Source organism: Acomys russatus, chromosome 2 (assembly GCF_903995435.1).
Source record: "Acomys russatus chromosome 2, mAcoRus1.1, whole genome shotgun sequence".
Taxonomy (NCBI): Eukaryota; Metazoa; Chordata; class Mammalia; order Rodentia; family Muridae; genus Acomys; species Acomys russatus.
The window spans coordinates 101,489,046-101,515,571 of NC_067138.1; the positions used below are offsets into that span (position 1 = coordinate 101,489,046).

Consider the following 26,526-nt stretch of genomic DNA (forward strand, 5'->3'; position numbering starts at 1 on the left):
TGGTTGTCTGAGGTAATTTGCCTGCTAATGAAGTCTGTAATTAAGAGTAAGTATTCACAATAACAGCACCAGTAAGTCTTTGTGTTGCCACTGTTGTTTTACAGCTGGGACAGATGAGAGAACAGTTTAAACTGGGTGAGGCACGATGCCCCAATGGGAAGAGGATTTTTCATTATGAAGACAAGGCGTAGACATGGGCAGCAATGGACCTATAGGAGAATCTTCCTGTGGAAGCCGTGGATGGGGATCGACTCATACTCTTTTCACCACAGTCTGAGAAAATAGTATGTGGCCACCTGTGTGGAATGTAGCAAGTGTCATATTTCTAGGTTTTCAGGATCTTATTCATGAACCAAGAATAGTTAGAACAAGTAAAATATGTAACTGAAATTTCACGCTATAATTCAAGACTTTTCATTTGTTCCTATAAACAGGAAGACTGGGCAGAGGCCTGTGTCCTCTTAGTTTTTCTAATAAAGTGAATGGATTGTGAAGGGTGAATAAGAAGATAGACCAGCCCAGGTGAGAAGACAGAGAGGTCAGACCCAGTCCCTGCCCCCCCAGACACACCCAGGGCAGCCCAGCATTCCACAGTAGGACTTCTGTGCAGCACTTAGTCACCTTCTGCAGACAGCGTTAGGCAACACAAGCTTCAGTGTGAGAAAAGCTGCTGGACATTAATACTAGCTGCAGCACGCTTGGCTGGGTCTGTGTCCACATCTGTGCAGTGCTCACTGGTTCCAGTGTGAAAGGCTGCAGTGGGACACAGGCTGCGAGGGACAGCTCCGCCTCGTCTTCTATCCCACTACTTCCATGACTCGTGTGTGCTTAACATGTAGTATGTGCTCCCTATGTATTTATGGAACTAAGTCACTGCAAAATTATTTGAAAAACATAGGATGGACACATACACACGCGCGCGCGCGCACACACACACACACACACACACACACACACACACACACACACACACACACACGCCAGTATTTGGAATGCATGGGGACACTGAGTCATTCATTTCCTAAAACCGTGACCACAGTCTTCAGTAACTGACTGGCTAGAAAGTCGAAAAGAGACAGAATCATCACTGCATCTCCTTGCCTGCCAATCAACATGTGCAGAAACATTAACTAGATTTTAAAAAAGGGATTATAATTAAAAATCTGTTGAGGGACTATTTATAGGACAAGGGCTAAGCCATTAAAACTATCCTCAAGGTGCACACGGCTAGAAACAGATAGGACCTCTTTCATAACTCCTTCCCCATTCCTTTATTAAAACTCAGCTCTATATCCCTGCAAGGATCGTTCCTTAGAACTCTGAATGAATGCTTAAACATATCTGTAAAGATGGCAGATTTTCAGCTTCATGAGCAGGAGGCTGAAATCCTCAGCAGAAGCAAAGGGAGGTGAGTAATAAACAGGGCAAGTCAGAAGCAGTGTGCATTAAGGGACTGGTGGGCTGCAAGCAAGGCAATGGAGCCGCACTGGGCCATCTGAAGGCTTCACCATTTCAGTGGAGGGCTACAGGCTGTAAAGAAGAGAAGGGCTGAGAAGGCTGTCAGAACCCCTGCTCATCACAACCCACCCACTGAGAACAGCAGAAAAGATTTGCTCTTTTTAAACTGTCCATTCTCCAAAAGTGCTCTGGATTGATCACATCTGGAGGGCCGACTCTTTGGAGTCCCTGTGCAGTGCAGTCAAATTAGTCAGGACCATGGACCTCTAAGGAAGGTAGCAAAGACTCAAGACAGTGTATGGAATAGACACACACAGAGGGCTGGTTTCTGAGGGAGGGTGGAGGTCCCATACTGGGGGGCAGCTGACTTAGTGACCAAGCCCATACCATGTGCCTGTGTCAGATCGCCTTTGATTCAGGGCAGCAGGGGATGTTGGAAGATTTGGCCCTTCGTGAAAGCTGTGGGAAGAAAAAGGCTCCAGGGACCCACCATGGCCTCTTATTCCCCTGCAGTGGCGCTTCTTCAGGAAGGGTGATTTGGTGGCATGGGGGTGGCCTGACTTACAAGTTCCTATGATCTAATATTTCTAGGTTTATTATTACTTGACTTTGGGTCACAGTCTGTGCCCCAAGCAGCCAGATCTGGCAACTTGCCCTTTATAAGTCATTTCAAACAGTAAAATTAACAGTAAAAAGCAGAAAAAAAGATGTATTTAGTGAGGCTACATTTGGAAGAGAAACAGAGAACTGTAGTAAGACCTCCTCTCGAATCCATTTCTAAGGTCCTGAAGCAAGTACTGGTTTAAATAAAAGGCAAGAGAAATCCACAACAGGGCATCCCTCTGAGGTGTGGTCCCTGAACACCACTGGCCCAATACTGCATCTTCTGTAAAACCATCTGGCAAGTTACAATTTTCTTTCCAAATGAAAGTTTTCTCCTCTGGCTAGTCAAGGCTTTAGGTGTTCCATTCTTCCAGCACAAGATTCCTGGGGGGAGCTGTGATTTCTTGGGGACTCACTGTTAGAAGTTTGATAGCCAATATAAAAGACACAAGTATCTCTTCAGAATATACTCATCCCTGCCACAGGGTTTACATTTTTATTTCCACAATAAATAAATGGGGATGACTTTATAGGAAAGACAATGTGGGTCCGGGCATCATGGGTTTTGATGAGAGCTCAGGGCATTCACCGCTCAGCTTAAGGAAACGGATCCATCTTGTACTCAGTGCTCGGTTGACAGTTTTTGGGTCAGTCACTGCTTTCTCGTGTTCACACATCAAGAGGATATTATTTATACAACTCCAGGTAGCCTACTGGAGGCTCTTCTGGATAAACCAGATCTGAAGATAGGCAACAGAGATGGGTGTATAAATCTGTCGATTAGTCTGGCGTGGTGGCTCCCTCCTATAATCTCAGCAGTAGGGGAGGAGGGGCAGGCAGATCTCTCTGAGTTCCAAGGCAGTTAGGTCTATAAGGTGAGTTCAGGGCAGCCAAGGCCACACAAAGAAATCCTGTCTCGAAAAACAAAACAAAACAACCCAACCCTAAATAAATAAATATATGAATAAATGTTATCAGTTATGAAGCAGGAGGTCCAGAATGAGTTTAGAAAACACTTTGAATGGGGTTTGGTGAATTATGGAGGAAACCAGCTGCGTTGATGAGAGGAGAGGGTTGAGGGTAAATACAAGAGGCAGAAGAGGCGCCATCACAGAGAACAGTGTCCATATGACCCGGGTTTCCTTATTAGCTCCCGGAAGGGCACTCTGAGTGTTTTGTTAGGCTAAAGCAAGTTGTGGAAGAAGGCATGATTTAGCTTATAGTTACACGTCCTTCCTCAAACAAGCCCGATTTGGCCACTTGTTCTCAGTTTACCAACTAGAAGGCAAATCAACAGGTAAAAACCAGAAAAAGAAGGCTTGTGTAGGCTGTCCACACTGGGGAAAAGAACAAAGAGATCCAGTGACAGCCCTGCAAGGCGAAGTTCGTCTTCGGGGCCTATCTGGAACTCTCTGTCCTCTGAGTGAAGCATGTCCCTGACGCCCCATCTCACGTCTCGTCCCTGTTGCTGGTGCTTCCTGTCTGTTTACCTTGCTCTGTATTCAGCAAGAATTCTGTCAGTTTACTCAGAGATGATGCTTCATTTGGATGACTCTAGCCATTCCCTCACTCTAGAAATCCCCAGGAGTCCATCCAGGCTGTATTGGGAATTGAGCCCAGCTCAAAACCAAGACCTATGTTCGAACTGCTCTGCGATAAAAATCTGTTAGCCACTTTCAGCACCTTTCAGCTCTGGGTTCCTATCAGAGACATCTTCTAAGCTCCAACTCTGCGGAGCCTTGTAGAATCCCTGGAACACTGAGAGCCAGTGTCACATAGGGAAGTGGAACTGCACACTGGCTCAAGTCGGCATGTCTGGTAGTGGTGACTAAGTGACCTCTCTCCATCCCATGCTTTACAGCCCTTTGGCAAGGGTGTGAGACTCACTGGAACCGTGTGTGTTCAGCACAAAGCCATATGGGGCCTCAACAAGGAACTGCTTGGCGGGTTCATGCAGGCTGCAGGGAAAGCCCAACCTGTGTTCTTGTAGAACCCAGGACCACCAGACCGAGAGTGGCACCAGCTCCCATGGGTTGGTCCATATTCCATCAATCCTTAATGAAAATGCCCTGCGTGCTTGCCTACAGAGGCAATTTTATGGAGGCATTTTCTCAGTTGAGTTTCCCTCCTCTCATATGAGTAGAGCTTGTGTTAGGTTGATATAAAAGCTAGCCATCATGCCTTTGGCCATCTCATGTAGGTGTACTGCTACTGCTAGTCAACACTGTAGTGATCATGTCACAGCACCCAGCCCTCAAGGTTCTCAGGGCTATGTCTTGTTTTCTAGTTAAATTCTAAGCAAAATCTGATCATCTTAATAATCCTACAGAACACATAAAACAGACATTATCAGTTTAATCTGTATTCAGTTGTATGATTCCATTAGACAGTTCTTTTTGCTCAGCATATTTTATCAACAGCAGGTCCCCACATAGCGTGCGCATAGCTTCAGCACTCAATGCCTACATCATATTCTCACGGATTCATGACAAACTACCCAGTCTAGAGTCTCAGACCCACCAACTCACCTTTGACCTTTTCCCTTTTCACCTGCAACAGTTTTCCTTTAGTGTAAACTTTGTGTCCCATTCTTGGGCAGGTGGAGCAAGCCAGCGAGTGCACACCTGTAATCCCAGCACTCGGGAGGCAGAGGCAGGCAGATCTCTGTGAGTTCGAAGCCAGCCTTGTCTACAAAGAAAGTCCAGGACAGCCAAGGTTACACAGAGAAATCTTGTCTTGAAAAAAAAAAAAACGCCCCCCCAAAACCCCAGCAATTATTCATGTAAAAGTCCCTGCCTGTGGATTCCTGCATTGGCTTTTCTTTTTGGACTGTGACTCAGGAAATGTAAGCCAAATAAATGCATTCTTCCATAAAGTGTCTGTGGGCATGGTATTTTATCACAGAAATAGTAATCCCAACTAAGATAGAATTTTCTTTAAAAAAATTTTTTTGTGACTAAGTTTCTCTGTGTAGTCTTGGCTGCCCTGGACTCACTTTGTAGACCAGACTGGCCTTGTACTGACAGAAATGTGCCTGCCTCTGCCTCCCCGAGTGCTGGGATTACTGGTGTGCATCCCTATACCTGGCTGAAAATAGAAATTGATACCATGAGTGGGGTATTGCTGTGACAGATCTGTGTTGTTTTGGGGAGGATTGTGAACGTATTTTGGAATTTTGGGATAGAAAAGACATTGAGTGTTGAGAGCAGTGGGCTGCTCTTTAAGAGCTTGGAAGATGATGCTGAGAGCAGTGCGGATGGTGGACGCCTGGCTTGTGAAGTTCAGAGGGAAGTCTACAAACTTTTAAAGGTCCATCAACATTTTGAATGAAGAATCGAGGTACTTGGTCATCTGGGCCTGAAGACTCAGCCTTCATTAACAAGGGACCCTTGTTTGACTGGGACAACCTCTGTTGGTCAGCGGAGGCTGAGACACCAGAAGCAATTTCTAAGAGACCATCAGCTGGGCATGGTGGTGTACACCTGTAATCCTAGCACTCTGGGAGGTGGAGGCAGGTGGATCTCTGTGAGTTCGAGGCCAGCCTGGTCTACAAAGTGAGCTCCAGGACAGCCAAGGCTGCACAGAGACTGTCTAGGAAAAGAGAGAGGATGGGGAGCATCACTGAGGTGAAATCTTCTGGGGAGTGCTTCCCTTGAGTCAGCGCACAGAAGTTGTGCTCCAGACATGGCTCAGGTTGTACCTCCTGTAGGCACCAGACTTGGTCATGTGTAAGATTCTCCCATGTTACTGTTTTTGAAGGCATCGTGCAGAGCAACTGAAGCCTGAAAAGGCCATTGGTTAAAAGTGCAACCTCAGTAGCAGTTGAAGTGCTGGGATTAAAGGGGCCATGCAGAGAAATTGAAGTTTGGCACCATGAAGAAAGCTCAGGAGAGGCTATTAGTAAAAATGCATCCCAGCTTCAGGAGGAGACCCAAGCAGTCTGGAGATGCCGATACCGTGGCCTGATCATCAGGGACAGTAGAAGCTGTGGACTGGAGCCAGGCTAAGCCTAGCAGATAAGCGTTGTGTGCTATGAATGGGTGTACAGCCCTTTGAAGCCGCCCAGAGACTGTGAGTAGATTCAAGACATTGCACACTGGGTTAGTTACATAGTTGGGCTTTGATTGTGTTATTGTGGTTCAGATTGATACTGTGACCTGGTTCTTCCCTCTTGAAGTGTTTATTTTTTATGTTACAGGAATCTCCAGTTGAGGGACATTGAAAATGTAAATAGATGTTGGATTTTAGAAGAGGCTTTGGAATTTTAAAGAGATAAATGTTAAAGTATTTGAATTTGTAAAGACTGTGACTTTTTGTGTTTGCAAATGCTTTATGTTGTGATGTTGATAATAATGTGTGATATTGGGGATAAACAGGAAAGAAAAGGTTGTAGCTTAAAAGTGATGTGCTAGTGTGTCAAGTTAACAAGGGGTTAATTGTGTTGGTTAGTCTTTATGTGAACTTGACACCAGCTAGAATCATGTGGAAGGAAGGACCCACAATTGAGAAAATGCCTCCATAAGATTAGGCTATAGGCAAATCCTAAGACATTTTCTTCATTAGTAACTGATGAGGGAATACTCAGGCCATTGTGGGTAGTTTCACCCCTGTGCTGGTGGTCCTGGGTTCTACAAGAAAGCAAGTCATGGGGAGCAAGTAAACAATCCTGCATATGCTTTGCATCAGCTTCTGCTCCAAGTTCCTGCCCAGTTTCACTTCTTGCCTTGTCTTCCTTCAACAGACCATGACCTGGAAGCAATAAACAGATACCATGTGCAGAATAACTCTTATAAAGGAAAGTATTTAATTAGGGTCTTTATTACAGTTTCGGAGAGTTGGTATATTAATATGGTGAGGAGTGTGGTGAGAGAGAGAAAGAGAGAGAAAGAGAGAGAGAGAGAGAGAGAGAGAGAGAGAGAGAGAGAGAGAGGAGAGAGAGAGGAGAGAGAGGAAAGAGAGACTGGGCCAAGCTTTGAGGTTTCAAAAGCACACCCCCAGTGACACATTTCCTCCAACAAAGCTATAGTTACTCCAAGAAAGCCATGCTTCCTAATTCTTCTCAAAACAGCGTCACTCACTAGTGACTAAGCACTGGGGTCATCCCCCCAAGGTTCATGGTGTTTCATGACAGCTGTTAACATTGCCTTGGGGAAGTGAGAGGCTCATCAGCTTCGCTCCTCCTCGCTGGGGCTGGGAATGGGGAAGAGACTCCTCAATTTAGAGCTGCCTTTAAACTAGGCAGGGAGCTTTTTGGTTCAGATGCTTTTTGAATCATCTGTGCTCATTTCCTAACCCCAACAAAACTGTTTGTTCCCTTAGCTGGCATTTCTGTGGCCCATTGGTGCCCTGTCTCACAGGGATGAACAGACATAGATGTTTCAAGGAATGCCATGTGTCAAGGACAGTGGAGCTAGGGTGACTTTTTCTTGTTTCCTTACGGAGTCCTAAGTCACAGAAGTGCGTTACCCAGGGAGAACTCTCACTTCTCAATTTTGTCTTTTCCATCAGACGGCAGGATTTCTTCTCTCACATCCCATTTTATTTTATTTTATTTTTTAATTACAAACATGTATTGATGTTTAGCATAAAAGTTGGCTCAGCGGGCTTGGATGTGGACAAGGGGAAAAGATTGGACATTCTGGTCCTTCCTGTTCTGATTAAGCCACTTCTTCCCCCAGGAAGCCACCTTTGGTACTTAGTTACTAAGCCAAATTTCGCCTTATATTCATCCTCAACATCCTTCCTCCACACTTGCCCCACTACATGCAGTCCAGCTTTTCCTAGCCAGGCATTCCTTCTTAAGACTCAGGGCATTTAGCATCCTTCTTCTTCCTTGTTTTTTTTTTTTTTTTTTTGTTGTTTGTTTGTTTTTCAAGACAGGGTTTCTCTGTGTAGCCTTGGCCATCCTGGACTCACTTTGTAGACCAGGCTGACCTCGAACTCACAGCGATCCGCCTGCCTCTGCCTCCCGAGTGCTGGGATTAAAGGCGTGTGCCACCACGCCCAGCTCCTCCTTCCCTCTTCTAAGTCCCTCATTGTCCTGCCTTGTTTTCACTGTTGCACACGATGTCTCCTTGTAACAGAGTGTTGAGAGGAGGTTCACAGGCTGAGAAGCTTTGCTGTTTTTTCCTGTCATATGGCTTGTAGTCTGGGTATCAGGCAGAAATAAAGATGGGAAGGGAAGGGAAGGGGTATCAGAGCATCACGGCTATGTGAAAGAGCACTGGACCTCCAGCATCATTGATTGCTTATAAACTGCAATCGCAAAATCTGGGTATAATTTTTGAATTGGCAGGGTGACTCATTAGATACTTTTCTGTGAGCACTGACTAAAATGAGCTCTGTACCCTGCGTGCATGGGTGGACATTTCTGTCAGGAGTCATAACCAACTGTCTCCAATATTTCAGGCTTAGTGTAGAAACATGATAGTTGACCCTGTAAATTAAATATCTAGTGTGTTGGGATAGGGCTGGCCCTGCTCCCAGTAACTCTATAAGGTGAAGAACAGAGGCTTTCAGCCTCTGTGACTTGTCCAACTTCCTTTAATTTGCAAGTAAGGTTTTGCCTCATTTTGAGTATGGAAGTTAACTATGCACCTGTGTGAACATATGACAAGGCCATCTGTCTGTCACCAGTCATGGAGCACGATGATAAATGACTTATCCTGGCTTGTAGAAAGAAAACCACCCTGTAAATTTATGGGAGTTAAGTGGTGCTGTTGAGTACATGAGTATATTAGAATCGTATAAGGAAATGTGCTTTCAGGTGCATAGAGAAGCATGTTTGTGCCAAAGCAGAATTTGGTCTTATCTTGGACATGAGCATCTCCCATTGTAAAAAGAGCCTTGTGCTCTCTTTAGTTTTGGAGACTCCACATATAGCCAGGAAGATGACCCCACACCACAGCCTTCCAGGCATACTTAGTTGTCTATCCGAAGATCTGTGCTCAGCAGGCTTCCATAGGCTCTGAAATGGAGGCAAGAACTCTGTGCCACTTTCAAAGGAATCAGTTTAATATCCAGAAGCAAATGCACATTTATGAAGTAGGCAGGAAGCGAATGGAAGGTACAATGTTATCTGCTGTTTTTTGTCCCACCATTTTGTGTGTACAAGCACTTTCTTTACAGGAGGAGCCATAATTCTCTTTGGGACTCGTAGATGAAAAGATTTACCACAGAGCACCTAAGAGATCTACCCACCACCTATGTGGCGGCCACAGCGGTCCGGGGTACAGATGCCCTGACTTTAGCCTAGTCCCTCCCGTCTTCCCCTAGTCACCTTCCTTCTCTCACTGCATGTATGAGGGCCACAATGGCCCAGTGTGTTCCTCAGTTCTTTCTTCTTCCCTTTTCTGACATCACAATCTCGGGACAGCACAGATGCGGTGGCTGACTGGGGACATGGTGATGCCAAATCTGAACTTCGTGCTCAGCTTCTCATTAGCTGGCGGCTTGAAGGTAAATTTTTGCACAAGGGTAGTGAAGAAAATGAACAGCTCAGACCTGGCCAACTGTTCTCCAAGGCAAGCTCTCTTTCCTGCAGGATATAGAAGAGAAGATGAGATGTTTTCACAGCTAGCATCGGTGCCTGCTGGCTTGCGACTGCTTGTTATACAGCAAGATGCTAACTGATACATAGGACATGAACTTGGGTAATCTTAAAATGAACAGGCCCATAACTGTTGTGCTAAGTTTCAAACTGCAAAGAGAATGAAACTACAAGTAAAAACATTAGCCTTGGACACTGTTCTGTCAATTCTCTGGGCATGTGGTCTTAAGTAAGAAAGAATTCTTTATCTCTCGTTGTTCGGAATTTGCTTAAGGGATGAAAGTAGGCACTTATTCCTTTCCTACCTGATTATTAATAAAAATATTGCTATGGTGCTTATCTGACACAACTGGCCTGCTAATGAAGCCTGCACTTTAGAGTGAGAATAACATTTTTAATAACATCGTATTGGTGAGTTTCTGTGTGCTGCCACTTTTGTTTACAACAGGTGCAGATGGGAGAGTAGTTTAAACTGCTTGGGGCATAGGGCCCCTGTGGGAAGAGGATTTTGAACTATAGTTGAAGACAAGGCGTGTACATGGGCAGCAATGGGCCTGGAAGAACATCTTCCTGTGGAAGCCATAGATGGGGATCGGCTCACATTCTTCTCACCTTAGGGTCGGGACTTACCACACAAAGCATTTATTTGGAATGTAAGATGGGTAATAATATCTCTAGATGTTCCATATTTCCTGTCTGATTCACTAACTTAGAATAAGTGAACTGTGTAGCTATAATTCACAACTTTTCAGTTTTTTATAAACAGGAAGACTGGGCAGAGTCCCAGTGTCCTATCAGTTTTCCTAGTCAATGGAGTTGTGCACAATGAACAAAGGGGCAGACATCCCCAGGTGGAAAGACAAAGAGGGCAGAACCAGTCCTGCTGGACACACCAAGGGCAGCCCAGCACTGACAAACACTGGCTGTGGATCAAGAGGGCAAATTCAGGCTTCTCCTTTCCTGAGCCTCAGTGTCCCCAGAAGTGACACTGCCTTAGATAAGCAAAAAAAGTGATGACCTTGTTAAGCTTTCCAAGGTGGCATCAGTGCAGCATTTTGTCACCGTCAGGAGGCAGTGTTAGGAAACCACAAGCTTCTGGGTGGGAAAGTCTGTTGGACACTGAGCTCCAGGTGGAGCACACTTGGCTGGGTCTGTGTCTTTATCTCTGTGCTGCTGACTAAGGCCAATGTGAAAGGCTGCAGTGGGACATGTGCACCAAGGGGGCAGCTCTGCCTCGTCTTCTATCCCACCATTTCATGCTCTCAGGTTGGACGTGTTGCAGATAATAAATCATATTTATAGAATTAAGGAATTGCAAAATTACTTGGAATAACATGAAACATATACATGCCGATATCTAGAATATAATAGAACATTTGGCTATTGATTTCACAATACTGTTACTACAATCTTTAGTAACTTGTCTGTCAGACAGCACAAGGGAGAAAGAGAGATCACAGCTTTCCTTCTGTTTGTCAGGGAGTGTAGCAGATGAATGAACTAACTGCACTTAACAAAAGGAATTTCAATTCTAACAGATAAGACCTATTTGCGGAGTGTTTGTGGGACAGAAGCCAGTTCACTTCAGCAGATGACAGCTAAATCTATTGAATAAATTAAAACCTACTGAAACTCAGCTCTCTTCCCTGTAAGGAGTTATCACCTAAAAAGAACTTGTGACACTCAAAATATTTATGCAACGCCAGGTATCCAGCTGTGTTGGTCAGCAGGAGGCAGGGATTGGGTCTCTGTTGTCAGTGTTGTAGAAAACAGGGCAAGGGAAGTTAAAATCTCCATCAGAAGCAAGTGGGGGGAGTGGGGCTGACAGTGTGTGGGTGGTGGCGCTGGGCTGAAACCAACCTCAAAATGGCATCATCCTGGGCCTGCTGCTCTGTGAGAATCCCAGCAGAGAGGGAGGAGATGCGGTAGATTTCTGACCTGCTTCCTTCTCATTACTACTCACCCATTGAGAACGGCAGAAAGGAGTCTCTCTTCTTAAACTGTCCGTTCTCCAGAAAGTGCTCAGGATTGAAGACGTCAGGCGTGGCCCATTCTTTGGGGTCCATGTGCAGTGCGGTGAAATTGGTCATGACTATAGACCCCTAGGGAAAGGGATAAAGACTCAAGACAATATATGGAATCCACACACACAGAGGGCTGGTGGGCACCAAACTCCCATGCCTGAGCCTACTTACCTTGGGCAGGTGGAATCCAGCCAGTGTAGTGTCAACTGCCACTTCCCTGGGAACGTTCATAGGAACAATATTGCCCATTCTCTGCACCTCATGGATCGCAGCATTGGTGTAGGGCATGGAATCTCGGTCAGCCAGGCTGGGCAGTCTTCCTTGGCCAATCACTCTGTCAATCTCTGCCTGTATTTTTTCTTCAAGGAGATGGGATACACCACTAAGTTTTAAATTTTAATGTTGTCTTCTAAAACTTACTTGCTTTTATCTCATCTAACACCATGTCTGTAAGGAAAGAAAAGTTTCCACAACCTAAAATGCCTGATTTAGAAAACCACAAACTCTATATAACTTTCTTCAAGCCTACAGCATAGACATTAATTTTCATATATTCTGAACTGAATAACTAGGATCATCATTGCTAAGCTCATAACCGTATCTATTCAGATTTCTATAAATAAATACTTTTTACTGAATAGATTATCAACAATATACTTTTATTTTCCCTCTTGTAGAGTTTGTGAATTTTAAGATCACGAGATCAATAGATTTCTCGTCTGGCAAAGGCCAATTTCCTTTCTCATAGTTGGGAAAGCTTTCTTGTATCCTCATGCCACAGGTGGAAAGAACCTCTCTGGTTCCTCTTTTTAAAGGACAAACTCTCCTTTCCATGCCACTGGTAACTAAGTTTCTATGAATTTATAGGGAGGACACAAACACTGAGACACTGCACATTTGCAGACAAAATTTTCAAGGACAAATGTCGTCCTGGGCGGTAGAGAGCTAAGTATTTTGGGGACAAATGTCGTCCTGGGCGGTAGAGAGCTAAGTATTTCGGGGAGACACTGATGGTGAAGCTGCTGAAATTCTTTGAGCTTCAGTTCCCTCGTCTGATTGCTAAATAAATCAGCCTTATCATAAGGGAATTTTGAGATGAACATGAACTGACGTAGCCATAACAATACATGACATATACTCTGTCTCAATATCTTTTCCACATTTTTTTTTAAGAGTATAGAGATTCAGTGGTTTACATGGTTTTCTAGCTAAAAAAAAAATGTCATTTCCTAGATTGCTTAATGAGAAAATGTGGCATGATGCTTCACCCTTGGAACAGGCTTGTAGAGCCAATGTCTGGTTCCTTCCCCACTTCCCTTCCTGCAGGTGCAAAGCCAATCCTCATGGCAGTTACTGTAGAGTGCATTGGGCCTCACCTGAGCTCAACACAGCCACAGCTGAAAAGGAATTGGGACTCTAGGTACTTTACAAGGTCCAGCCTGGCTCCCTCTCCTGAGAGAGATGTATAAGCATCTCCCATGGGCACCACTGCACATAGAAAAGAATTAATTGGGGAGAAAATTCATATAACGTAAATCTGATCAGAAGAACTGCGGTCATTTTTAGGGAGGGCAAATCTATGTCCATATTCATCTTGGGTTTTTAACACTCTTGTCTCAGTCTCATTTTGTTTAATGATATGGGCCAAAACTCAGAGCTTTTCTTATCATTTTTAAGTGTACAGGGAAATAATATTAAATATATCTATATGGCTGTAAAAGTAATGACAGGAACATTTCATCTTGCAAAATAAGTCCTATGTCTTTCCAATTTTTGGTCTGTCCCTCTTGTATTCTACCTTCTGTGCCCACAAACTTAGCTATTGTATGGAATTTGTACAGTTGAGTGTGCAGGATTTTTGTTCCTCATGTTCATGTATGTATCAGGATGTTTTTCATTAGGGCTGAATTTCTGTACTAAACTTTACTCATGGCCCATGAGTATCCAAGATGCTCCTATCTGTTGACTATTGTTAATACTACAAAATGAACCTGAATTATATTTCTACCAATTAATATATGAGATGGAGAGATGGCTTAGCACCTATGCCAAACCTGGTATGATTGAGCTCAGGGACCTACACGATAGGCAAGACCAAGTTCCAAAATTTTCTTTGGCTCTACATATGCACACATGGAAAGAGAGCATGCAAGCATACACAAACACACATAAAATAAATACATATGTTTTAAAAGCTTTTGGAAATATACTGCTATCCTGGAATCTTTGTTTCAGAAGACAAGCCTGAATTGTAACTCACTAGATTTTTAGCTTTCTTAAAAAATGTACCGTCAGCAAGAAAAGCATTTTAAGTAGTAACCCAGATGGATATGTATAACATGGTTACAGTAATGTATTAATAACACTAATGACATGTGTAATATGTATTAATAGCATTTACTCAGTTAGTAAATTGATTGCCATGCAAGCATGAGACATGAGTCAGGATCACAGAACAAACTTAAAATGTGGTAGTCTGCACTTTTTGTTACCTTAGTCAGAGACAGGCAGATTCCTGGCCTGGCAGAAAGGTGCATATCAGAAGACAACAGATACCAGAATAAAGAGTTAGGACAGTACCCCAAATGGGGAAGATTGCTAAAAAGGGAGGATGACTGTTGTGTGATAATGTCATTCTTGCTGGAATCTACCACAATGTAAATTGACTTCTCTCTCGTCTCCCAAACTCCAATATTTTTGAGTTGTAATATCTGCACTCCTGGAGCCCTCATGGCCTCGTCAGAACATGTGTAGGATGTCCCCCTTCCAGGCGTGCACTGCCTCACAGATGTCCCACCCCTTCTCATGTCACCATGTCCCACTTCTCCTGGCCCCATTCTGCCTTGTCCAGGTGCAGTCTGCACATGCTCACCTTGCACTTCTGGGTAGAGGGCCATGTAGAGCAGAGCCCAGCGCAGTGTCGTCGACGTTGTCTCTGTGCCAGCAATGAAGAGGTCCAGAGTGCTGCAGACGAGGCTTTCTTCATTGAAGCTTGTGGTCTTGTCTGGGTACTAGAGAAGACAGTGTGAATTAGTTTATCGAGAGAATTTGTGATTGCCTCAGAACACTGGTCCCTTACCCTGAGGAATGAACTGGATTAATTCATTCAGAATGATGCTGCCTTAGATCCTCAAGTGCTGGAAGCATTTGGCTGGATGAAAATCAAAGCAACATTTTCCTATTACTACACTTTTGGAAAAGTTTTTTTTGTACAGTTGGAAGAAAATATAATTTAGAAAAGCTATTTGGTTTTCCTTTTTTGCCATTTCATTAAATATCTGTACGGCCTGGGACATTCCCTTTGTGTTATCCTACATCAGTGTGGATGACGAGAATAAAACACACATCATCTGGTCTACAAAGTGAGTCCAGGATGGCCAAGGCTACACAGAGAAACCCTGTCTCGAAAAACAAAACAAAACAAACAAACAAACAAACAAAAAAAAAAAACCCACACATCGTAGCACACCATTACTCCTTGTGGGGAATACAACAGGCTCACGGACAGTACTCAACAGGTGACTTTGCTGGTCCCAGAAGGATTACTATAACTCTTCTGTGTTCGCTGATTCTCCTACCTGCACCATTTTTGCAGAATTAGAACTTCACCAATTCCATCAATCCTCCTTTATGACACTACACGAGCTTTATTCACTTCCTCCAGAAGCATCAGTTTGTTAATGCTGCTCTCAGTATTGGTAGTCTCATATCTTTCCTTTAGATGGTAACTTATATGTGCCTCCTCCTCTGGGAATAAAACACTGCTTCTATCAATATTATGCCAAGAAGATAAAATAACAGAGAAGATGCAAAAATAAATAAATACATAATATTTATCACTGTGCCCAGGCAGAGGAGGAGGCCATAATCCAGTGAATTAAAGAATCTATGACAGATTCACTGTTATGTATTAGCCAGAGGCCTTCCAGAATCAAGGGCTTGTATTTTACACTATATGTCTTGAATTCAAGATGTTCCTCCTCAGACTTGTGTTTTAAATACCTGGTTCCTCTCACTGACAGTATTTGGGACATTCTCAGGAATAGAAATAGACTGTCTAGCCAAAGGGGCTAGGCACCCCTGGGGAGGGACAGTAACCCTTACAGTTTCACCAAACCGTGGTTCCTTCCTTGTTTCTGCTTCCTGACACACTGTGATGTGAACACCTACACCAAACCCTTCTGTGCCATGGACTGAGCTGTTTTATCACCCACCATGACAGACTGAAACCTGAAACCCAACCAGAATATATTATTGCTTTATTAAGTTGTTGCTACAACACATTGTTGTCACGGGGATGCAGTTAACTAATATATTTGTTCAGTGTCTTCTTGCCTTTGTTGAGTAGTACTGATATGCAGCCTAGGGACAGACAGATTCCTCACTTAGATATGGAAGCTGAACTTACCACCTACATAGCTGAAGTTTGTCTGTTGCAGTGAGGTCCAGATTGGAGATCCAGTTGGCCCAAACTTGGACCAACTTATAACAAAATAGAGTTCTGAAACTGAACTGCTACTTTTATTTTTGTGTACAACTCCTTCATATATAGGAAAAAGACAAGTGGGAGAGGGGATGAAGAGAGAATCTGGGCATTGCCAGGACCTCAAGGCAAATGGTAGCAAGCCCTGTATTTCTAAAGACCTCAACATCCCAAGGTTATGTTACCATGGATTAATCTACAAAGTTAGTCATGTTCTCATCCCTGTAACCATAGCATGCTACCTGTAGATATGATTAATTTCAGGGGAAAGGCCATCTTTATAAGAGGGGTCCTCAGGGTTAAAACCAGAGAAATAAGATGTAAAGGGATCAGAAAGAAAAAAAGTCGCTGTAATATTGGTATTGGAGATGGAGCAAGGAGCCCCAGGAACAAGCATCAAAGTCCCCCAGGAGACAGGAAACACAAGGCATTGAAGTTTCTATTTCCATCCAAAGTAGCTTGCCTGGCAGACAGGATTACTGGGACTATCTAGAACTATGAGAGAACGAGAAAGTATGTGCTATGGTAAAGCTCTACCACTGTGGTAAACTGCTGCTGCTGAGTGAATTGGAATCTATTCTACTCCAATCTTTTAGTAAGAAGACATAGGCCACATTTCCCCACCTTTGTCATTTCATTGAGGAAAGCATCAATGAAGTCTCTCGGCTCCTCAGGGTTCCAGTCTTTGCGGTGATTGGCAATTATATCAGAAATATATAATTTCAGTCTTCTCCAGGTAGTCAGCAGTGTTTGGTGTTGTCCTGGGAGATGTTTTATTATCCATGGGAAGATGTTGTAGAGCTAATTATGGAGAAGAAGACAATGGTGGAGACCCCATGAAGTCACTTTGTGTTTCAAGACAGTCTTTCCCTACTCATTTCCCACATTGGAACTGTGAAAAACATTTGGATGGCTGCTTTCCTTCACACCCGCTGAGAGGTATTTCAACCTTCCCACGCATAATGCAGCACACTCAGACCACTTTTCACTGGCCCAAGTGTTTCCCCCGCCGGGACACACACCATAGCTGTGTGAGGTCTTTACAATGTTCAGTCGTTGTCTTAATTCTGATCCCGATGCCATCAAGGACACTGAAGGGCCAAAGCATGAAGGTGGCAGGAAGTGAGATCAGGGCTGGGAAGCACACACGGGGAGACAGCTCCACATGCAGTGGGTACACGTTTACCTTCCAACTCAAATGTAGCCTGGAGCTTGATAAGTCTGAGTCTGAAACCATCTGGCTGTGTCATATTATGGAACTAACCATCTCTTATTCATTGCTATAGAACCCTGAAACTCTGACTCTGAAACCCTGGTGTACATGACACCTAGAGGGCCAGACCTGCAGTGGGCTGTTCAGTACTCAACGGCTCATGAATATATGAACACAGGTCCTCTTGCTTCCCGCACCCTCAACACACTTGGTATACACCCCCACCTGACAGTCTCACCAGGTGACATAATCTAGGAAGTCTACGAATATGTGAGAAGATATTCCCTGACCACCATGCAAAGCTAAGTCCGGCCAGCAGAGGCCCCTGCTACCCATGGAAGGAAAAGATGTGGTGAGGGCAATTCTGAAGCCATGGGATGCTTGCTCCATTGCAGACTCAGAAAGAGCATAAGCCAAAGGCAAGACAGGCGTCCGCAGGCTCGGCTCACCTCCTCCTGCACGCGCGTAAGCAGCAGTCTCCAATTTTTGATGGCTCAGAACATGACTGAGTCAATTGCTTTTCTTTTATTGGTTCTCTCTCTCTGTCTCTCTCTGTCTCTGTCTGTCTGTCTGTCTCTCTCTCTCTCTCTCTCTCTCTTTGCATTTGCAGGATTTCTGAGTGGACAGTGTTTTCCTCATTACATTTTTAGTTTTTATTTACCTTCATGGATTCATCTAATGCTATTTATCAAGTTTTTCTTCAATTTGAAGGCAATAAAATTTCTCTTTGACACATTATTTTTCTTTTCATATGCCCTGTGCCCTCCCCTTGCATTTAATAGTATTTTGACTTTGATTTATTTAGTATTCTGTTTCTTTTCTTACATGCATTTGAATTCTTGAACTTTTTCACTATTGAGAAATATTTTTGATGCCTTCCCATATATATATATATATATATATATATATATATATATATATATATGAGAGAGAGAGAGGGAGAGACTATTTCATGTAAGAGAAACAGAAAACACTGTCTTCGCGGCAGCACATGAAACTTTATATAGAATAAAGTCCCATATCTTACCAAATACAAAAGAATGAAATAGTCTATTATATCCAAATAGGCCACAGTGTAATGAAACTAAAAATCAACAGCAATACACACCATAGAAACTGTACAAATACATACAGAGTGAAAAATAGATTATTGGATAGACAATGGCTCATTGAAAACAGAAACGAAGAAAATTGCCAAACTTCTAGAATCAAATAAAGATGAAAACTTAGCCTTCCAGACAATTTGAGACACAGCCAGGAAAATTCTAAGAGGAATGTTTATACAGGAATGAATATAGGGGCTTAGAGTCCACCGACATGTGGATAAAGACTGAACCCTGAAGAGCGACCTACATGTTATGGTATTCCGATATCGACAGCTTTACGACAGGGTGTGTAAGCAGTGGAACCCATTGTAATGCTCACTTATCTTTACTATCTAAATGGAAATACAGGAAGGATGGGTGGATGCGGCCACCATGACACTTACAGTACTCACAACAGTGCTATTATAACAACCTTGATTGAGAAACAACTAAATGTCTAACCACTGAGAAAAGACTAATGAGCAATGACAATGGGTTAAAGATGGGAATACAAACAGGGGGAAAGCCAGGAAGTGTACTTGGAGTATGCACGAGAGCTATCAAGGGATAGGCCTGGGAGAGAGAGAGGCAAAGCAACAATAATATTTTTGCCCAATAAAAAAATAGCATCATGTAGACATAAATGGATATCACATAAATGTTGGTACTTCACTAACATATTAGAAACATTTTGTACATACAACGTTTTGTATAAAACTTCCAAATCAGCAGAGAAATTCGAAATAAATTTGTATCAAACTCAACTTGAAGACATTGTATTTTAATTTCAAAAAATCCTGGAAAAAAAAAAGAAAGACCCTACCTGTACTTGAATTACGCCCACTCCAGTTGCCCCTCCCCCTACAAAAGGAAGCCGGATGCTTACATTGACCATTACTGAGGAGCCCAAATACATGGCGTCATCCAGTAACCTCAGCAGCTCCTGAAACCGGCTGTCATGGTACTCAAAGCGCTCCCCGAAGGTGACGGAGCAAATGATATTGGAAACCGCATTGTTGATACTGAAGTGAGGGTCAAAAGGCTGTCCTGGAGGTGGGGGCAGAGAAGGATGCATCTTTCAAAGATACTGCACTGTTAATACCTCAGGACAGAGAGACATACATAATAGAGGACCATGTAAGTGGTCAGCACATACTACATGGGTCTGACATGCCTGGGAAGTCAGACTGACAACCAGGCTTTAGGTTCAGCACTGTGTTTAGTGGCCCATTTGTGTGCTTAGCTGCAGGAGTCCCGGGCAGAGTCATGGCTAGAGGTTCACTGTTCACTCCCCAGTGTCCAGCACAGTGCAGGGCCCAGGACAAGGACTCAGGCACTTAGTAGGAATCTGTCCAATGAATGTAGGGGCCACAGCCCCCTGCACCCGCCCTGTGAAATGCTCACCTCCCTCCTCTGCGATGGCCTCCACAAGGTGGTGGGCTTCCTCCCGTATGCGCTGCTCTAAGCTCTTCTTCCCCAACCCAAAGTTCCTCAGCGTCATCAGGGCGAACCTTCTTTGCTCCTTCCATGTCTGGCCACTGGAGAAGATCAACCCTGGAAGGAAGAAGCTCAGTGTTATGGACGTGAGTCTCCTCTAAAATTATCTTGTAAACTCTATGGATACGTCTGTGGTGGAAAGGAGAAGGGCCAACAAGGGGCTTGCCAGCTGTCTAGAGGGAATATCACAAAACAAGGAACATGATTAGCATTTCCTGGTCCTGGGCAACATAAATCAGTTTAGTAAGTACTTCTAATATATTATTTAATAGCATTTTTAGAAAACTCAAAGGCTTATTATCAAAACACACTAGACCCATTCCAATGGATAGAGAAATGAAATACTTCTATTGATGTTGAACAATAATATGGAAGCATAAACCAAACAAACATTTTCCTCCCAAGTTTCTTTGATCACAGTATTTTGACATAGCCATGCCATCTTAAGGCACTATTCATCTCATAATAGACAACACAGTGAATTAATGTAGATTAATGGATATTTCATAGAGCAATTAGCATCTAAAATTTTGTTCTGTTAGATAGATTGTACATTCTGTTTTGAACCTTATTTGACGATAATATAAAGTATTCATGCTAATAAATTACAACATTGCCTAGGAGCCCTGAGGTCCTAATGGTTTTACTAACAGAGTATAAGGAGCTACAAGTAAGATTAGAAGAAGGGTGAAGCTGACTTACATCCATTTTTCCTAGGTAGAAGGCTGAAGGTGGCAAACGGAAGTGAGAGCAGCGAGAGTCCGGCAGTGGCTCTGGGTGCTCTGGTTACTTGCTATCAAGGCATCTAGAGTTTTGCAAAGCAAGTTGTTTTGCCCACTCTGCACTGGACACACTGTGGGTAAGCTGATGGGTGCTTTCATTCTCCACTGGACACACCGTGAGTGAGCTGATGGGTGCTTTCATTCAAGAACTGTGGTATCCAGCTCCCATTAAAGATGGCACTCAATGAAGGGATTGGTTTATGGGAGTGTTGGATAACTAAGGCATACGTTACAACACACAAAAGACTTACCATTTCCATCAAAGATATGTTTTTGTAGAGGAAATATAGGGCGGTTTAAAAAATTTTCATCCAGGTTCGTGAAGGCTTCTTTGATTAAAGGCAGGCTGCTTATAAGCACTGAGGACATGACTCCAAAATCCAGACTGATAACATTCCCATATTTCTTCACAAACTGAAAAATATTTCAGTCGTTAGAGGTGAGTGTGCTCACGTCTCTGTGCAGTGATGGCAGTCCTGTGTGGACGATGGAAGTCATATGGACAGGGCCTTATTTGCCTGTGTATGGCTATACCTTGGTTTGTGAAAAATGTCTGAATTAAGGGAGCACAAAACCCCAAAGGAAGGCTATGAATCAGCTTGTGCTGATTGTTTCCTAATAACAAGAATTAAAATTCAATTATGCATATATCTACACTTAGATAGCGATGTGCAAACCCATAGAAAATATAAAATGAAGGGATGAAAAAAATTACGGGGCTGGGATGATGGTCCAAGCCTCAGTTTCAGTATGAGCTGCTGCTGTGATACCAGACACATCAGTGAAGCTTCACAGTCATATATGACATTGTAATAAGACATAAAAAATCCAATCCTTAACCCAGACAAGATCAAATAAAAATGCATCTTTTCCTTCTTGCAATTTATGACAGCATTTTTCAGAAGCAAAACTCACATCAAACTTTTCTTTCTTTTACCAAAAGCCAAGGAAAGTGAGGTTCTGGGGTAAACACCATAAAGATGGGACCCTTTTGAATCCTACAAGGGGCTTCAGTGATGAGGGTCATGGATGCCATCTTGTCACTCTCTCCACTTGTGTGTCTCTCCTGGGTTGAGTCTGTGAGCTCATTTGTGGCCTCTACAGCAGTTCTGATGAGAATCCCCCAAGAAGCCTGAGAGGGAATTCTGGCCCCACCCTTCTCTTGCAGCAATAAGGACATACCTTCCCTAAGGGACAATTATGAGACAATCGCTGGCATTTGTCCTCCTGTACTGAAGTGTGGCTCTGCTAGACAGATGCGGCGCTGCTGCTGAGACTGAGAGGTCAGCACTGTGGAACACAAGCTGGGCTTATCTACAGTCTCAACACAGTCTTACATTTCCATTTGAAAAGTGAATGTTCAGAGCCTCCAAAGCTGCCTACACAAGTAAAAGATGTATCTAGCTTGCACATCAGTCTTACAATGCATGACATAAAACGACCACCCTGATGTTACCTAATTCACTAAGACCCAAGAGAACTTTGATTTTATTGAGATGGCACAGATGTTGGGGAGACAGGAGAAGTAAGTATTTCGAGGTGGCTTTTACAAAAATATTCCAAATAGTGGGAAATCTTATCACAGAAATGAAAGACACAGAAAGGAAGCAAAGAACAATGTCAGGACAGAGAGATGTAGAGGTTCAAGTGGAGGAGAAAGCATAGAAGACAAAATACTGGAAAAATGGCAGAAACTTCCTAGTCTGGTAAGATATAAACCTATCATGAAGAATGCAAGAGCATAAAGCCTTTATCAAGCAAAACCATCCGTAATCAATACGGAAACTAAAAACAAAATATCTTGAAAACACACAAAATAGAAAAAAATCAAAATCAAAAATCAAAACCACAGCAACAACAAACTTATGGGGACTACTTATGGGAAAAAATAATAGCCAGAATGAAATGAGAGGAAATCTAAAAACATTAAGTGCAGCCGACATCAACCTAGTGACCACAGTCAGGAGAAAGGCCGTGTAGGAGTGGAGGGGAAAGGCAGTGCAGGGGTCGGGGCGGGTGGGGGGGGGGGGGCGGAAGGCAGTGCAGGAGTGGGGGGGTACAGGCAGTGCGGGAGTCAGGGGGAAGGCAGTGTAGGAGTGGGGTCGGAAGGCAGTGCAGCAGTGGGGGGCGGGGAAGGCAGTGCAGAAGTAGGGGGGGAAGGCAGTGCAGGAGTGGAGGGGAAAGGCAGTGTAGGTGTGGGGGGGAGAGGCAGTGCAGGAGTGGAGGGGAAAGGCAGTGCAGGAGTGGGGGGGAAGGCAGTGCAGGAGTGGAGGGGAGAGGCAGTGCAGAAGTCGGGGGGGGGGAAGGTAGTGCAGGAGAGTGGGGGGAAAGACAGTGCAGGAGTGGGGGATGGGGGAAAGGCAGTGCAGGAGTGGAGGGGAGAGGCAGTGCAGGAGTGGAGGGGAAAGGCAGTGCAGGAGTGCGGGGGGGGGGGGGAGGCAGTGCAGGAGTGGAGGGGAAAGGCATGTGGAGGGGACAAAGCTAAGAAGTGTCCTGCTGCATCCTACTCTGAAGGAGTGGAGAAAGGAAGTGGCTGAGGTCAGAAAGGAAACTGAACCTGTGAGGTCAGAAGAAAGACAGAGCAATGGGAGGATGAGTAAGGGGCGAAGGCGTCAGAATCTTCTGCCTGTGAGTTCCAGCTGCGCAGGACAGTGAAGAGCAGGTTAGTGTGTGATGTGGTTCTCTCTGAGCGCAGACAACACCTGAGACAGCTGTACCACAGAGGGAGACGGGCGTCCTCCATGTTTGCAGTCTCTTCTCTTAGGTGGGAAATGGTGTTAGCTAAGTCTCCTAAGCTGCAGGTGCGTGTATCATAACACAGAGCAAAGTAGACAAAACAATAAAACACAGGGTTTAACTGCTTACAGATGAATAGTAAACAGAAGTATTCTTCCTTCCCCAATTAGTGATAAGAACTGAATAATGAAAAGTTTCCCAAGTATATGCTGTCCAGGTGAATGCTTTCTAGTTTTATAAGTATGTAAAATTTAAAAACAAACACACAAAACAAAAAACATATGCCTTGCACATACTGACCCAAAAAAAGCTTTCAGGGTGATAAGAGATGCGAGAAAATTCAGGCAAACCAAGTTTACTCTGGATAAAGAGGGACATTACATGATAACATGATTATGTCATCTGTGGACACAGAGAAGTCTTTCAAATTGAGCTGAGAGAGCTTTCAGAACCCAAGCAGAGTTTCGTGCTCTCTCCTAGGGGAACTGGAGGCATGCTGGTGGCTTTCTTAGCATGCTGAAGTGAGCAGTCAGCAAGGATGTAGAAAAACTAAGTTTCAGCAAGAGAGAGCTGGTGTCTATAGAAAATTCCAGTCAACAGGAATAGAAAACACACACACACAGACACACACAGACACACACACACACTTTTCTTTCCTTAGAAGTTGAGAGGTACTTTAACCAACTAAGCTGAGGCCATGGCTTTAGACTTAATAAAGCGGTAGGATGTATCTGTCATGATTTATGCTCTGTCCTTACATTCATCTGGACAAACAGACCCGGGCATATTTAAAGAATTCAAATCATACAGTGTATTTTCTGACCAAGATGGGTTCACACAGGAAGTATGTCAGAGAAGGATATGAAAGTCTCCAGTTGTTTGGAAATTGAGCTGAGTATTTCTTAAAGGAGCATGGCCCCTGTTCCCGGAAGTCCCAGATCCAGCAACACGGGATTAGATGCCCGCAAAGGCAGGCACCCTGACCCCTTCCTACCTTCTGAACTGCCAGGTGCGGCTGCTTAAAGTCCAACTGGAAAAAGCAGCCAATGAAGGGCAGGCGCGGCGGCCCTGGCGGGTAGTTCTTGGGGCGCCTGCGTTTGAGGTAATCAGCCAGGAACAGGAAGGTGACCCCAGCCAGCAGCAGAGTCCGGAGATGGAGCGCTGCCCAGATGGCGGCTACCAGAGAGCCCGCTGCGGCGAGCATGGCTGGTACCAGAGCAGATTTTTCAGAGGAAGGAAGATCTGAGCTGAGGCTCAAGGTTCCTAGTTTTGCCCAGCTCTGGGCTAAATTTATTCTAGTCTCCGTGCCGCCCCCAACCTCTTCCAGCCACACCCCCCATTTCCATCTAAGGCACAGACACCCTGCCCCTCCTACTCTGAGCAAAGGTCGCAGCCACTTCTTTCTGTTAGCACAGGGCCCACCTTAAGGGGATTGCTCAGTGCTCTCTGCCCTTGCCCATCACACTTTTTCCCAATCCCCTGGCAGGTCTCCACTTTGGCCAACCCCCATCTGGCACCCCTACACCCCCCCAAGCTCTGCCCCCGTCCCCGCCTCCATTTCCCCTTCCTAGTGAGCTGAGCCATAGGAACTACATGGAGGTTTTGACATGAACTCCTTCCAGCTGATGAACACTGCCTATAACATAAAATCACCCAGAGGAAACACCTTGGGATATAAATAACCCATAGTCGTTTAAAGAAGATCTCTTGGAACAAAGGCAGGGTAAGGTCAATGTGCCTGTTGTGGAGAGCCAGGCTACTGGAAAATGAGTGTAAACCAAACCAAACCAAACAAACACTCCCAAACCAGAACACTTGGAAACTCAGGGATTTCTAGTTGCAAAGTCTGATTCCTGTATAAGATCCCAATACTAGTGAAGAAGCATCTGGTTTGTTTCAAAACTCATGCACAGTTAATGGCACTGGAGGAGTCACCCTATTTTCCCCAGCTCATTTATTCCACAATGTCATTTCATGAGAAAAAGTCCTACTTTTCAGTGTTGGAGTTTAAAAGATGCTTTCTTGTGTTGTGTCCATGTGAACTCGGGATCACAGCCTTTGTTTGCATTTAAATGGCAGGACAGACAAACAACCAAAACCCCAGTTCTTTTGACACTACTGCCTTAGGGTTAAAGAATCCATCCCCCCATGACCTCTGGAGAAGGTCAAGATTTTAAAAGGCTCAGATTGAAAGAGGTTGTGTTGTTAAACCATGACTATACTTTCCCAATTACTGGAGACTTCTAGAAGCTGTTCAGCCACTATTCTAGTACAGAAGGCATGGATGTGCCAGCAGGTTGGGAAGCAGAAACAGAAGTCTGACTGAGGACAAGAGAAATCCTCCTGATATTCCCTAGGGACAGGCAGGAAACATTTGTCTGTGAGTCTAGCTATTACTCCACCTTCTAGCTCCAAGGAACCAAGCTCCAAGAAGATTTACTATGTATAGGAAAGGAAATAGAAGATTAATCTAAAGAAATACTGCAAGATGCAATTTTCATGAGGTCACCATGATGGGGGTGGGATACTGTAGTGATACAACAGCTCAGGGCCACACATAATCCTGTAAGAAGCCCACACTTGTCTTTTGTGAGGGAGCCCAATAAGCTCATTGGTCTCAACAGCTGGGCTTTGGTGAAATTGTCATCTTGTCCGTTGTAGGTGCCCATCTGGGATGACTAGGCATTTGTCACCCCAACAGGATACTGATTGTAAGCTTTTACTAGAAGCAGAAAGTTTCCCCCAGGCTAACCCTCTATAGTGTATTATGCCATCCCAGATGGTAACTCTTTTTGGATGTTACCAGGAAAACCGAGGTACCCTCAAACTAGTAAATAAATTAAGCCTAAATAATGGTAATAATCTGTGAGGAGAAAGGTACATTTTGGAAGAGAAGCAATTGTCTCCTGAGAGGCAGTTCATCCTTGTAGCAGTAGGGATATTTGGGCAATCTTGTAGACCAGAACTTAGACAAAGATCAAGGAGACAACATGTTGACTTGACACGTTTAATTACGTGTATCTCATCTTTAATTATGTATCGTTTTCCTCCTTATCAAGGAAATGTCCTCTTTGCAACTGATACGGACCATTACAG

At 44.1% G+C, this 26,526-nt stretch overlaps 1 protein-coding gene across 2 annotated transcripts; it reads right to left on the reverse strand.

Moving 5' to 3' along the window:
* Positions 1 to 9,412: 9,412 nt before the first annotated feature.
* On the reverse strand, positions 9,413 to 24,690 carry LOC127205237 (cytochrome P450 2J4-like). 2 transcript variants are annotated; one of them, XM_051164433.1, is made up of 9 exons: positions 24,425 to 24,690; positions 20,946 to 21,108; positions 19,820 to 19,969; positions 19,302 to 19,462; positions 16,742 to 16,918; positions 14,507 to 14,645; positions 11,806 to 11,993; positions 11,574 to 11,712; positions 9,413 to 9,598 (listed from the first exon to the last, which is right to left on the reverse strand). In XM_051164433.1, the coding sequence occupies exons 1-9, from the start codon at positions 24,632 to 24,634 to the stop codon at positions 9,420 to 9,422; spliced, it is 1,506 nt and encodes a 501-aa protein (XP_051020390.1). In that variant the 5' UTR covers positions 24,635 to 24,690; the 3' UTR covers positions 9,413 to 9,419. The 2 variants fall into 2 exon arrangements, with proteins under 2 accessions (XP_051020390.1, XP_051020400.1); XM_051164443.1 differs by lacking the exon at positions 11,574 to 11,712 and having other exon boundaries at positions 9,491 to 9,598.
* Between the last annotated feature and the right edge of the window lie 1,836 nt (positions 24,691 to 26,526).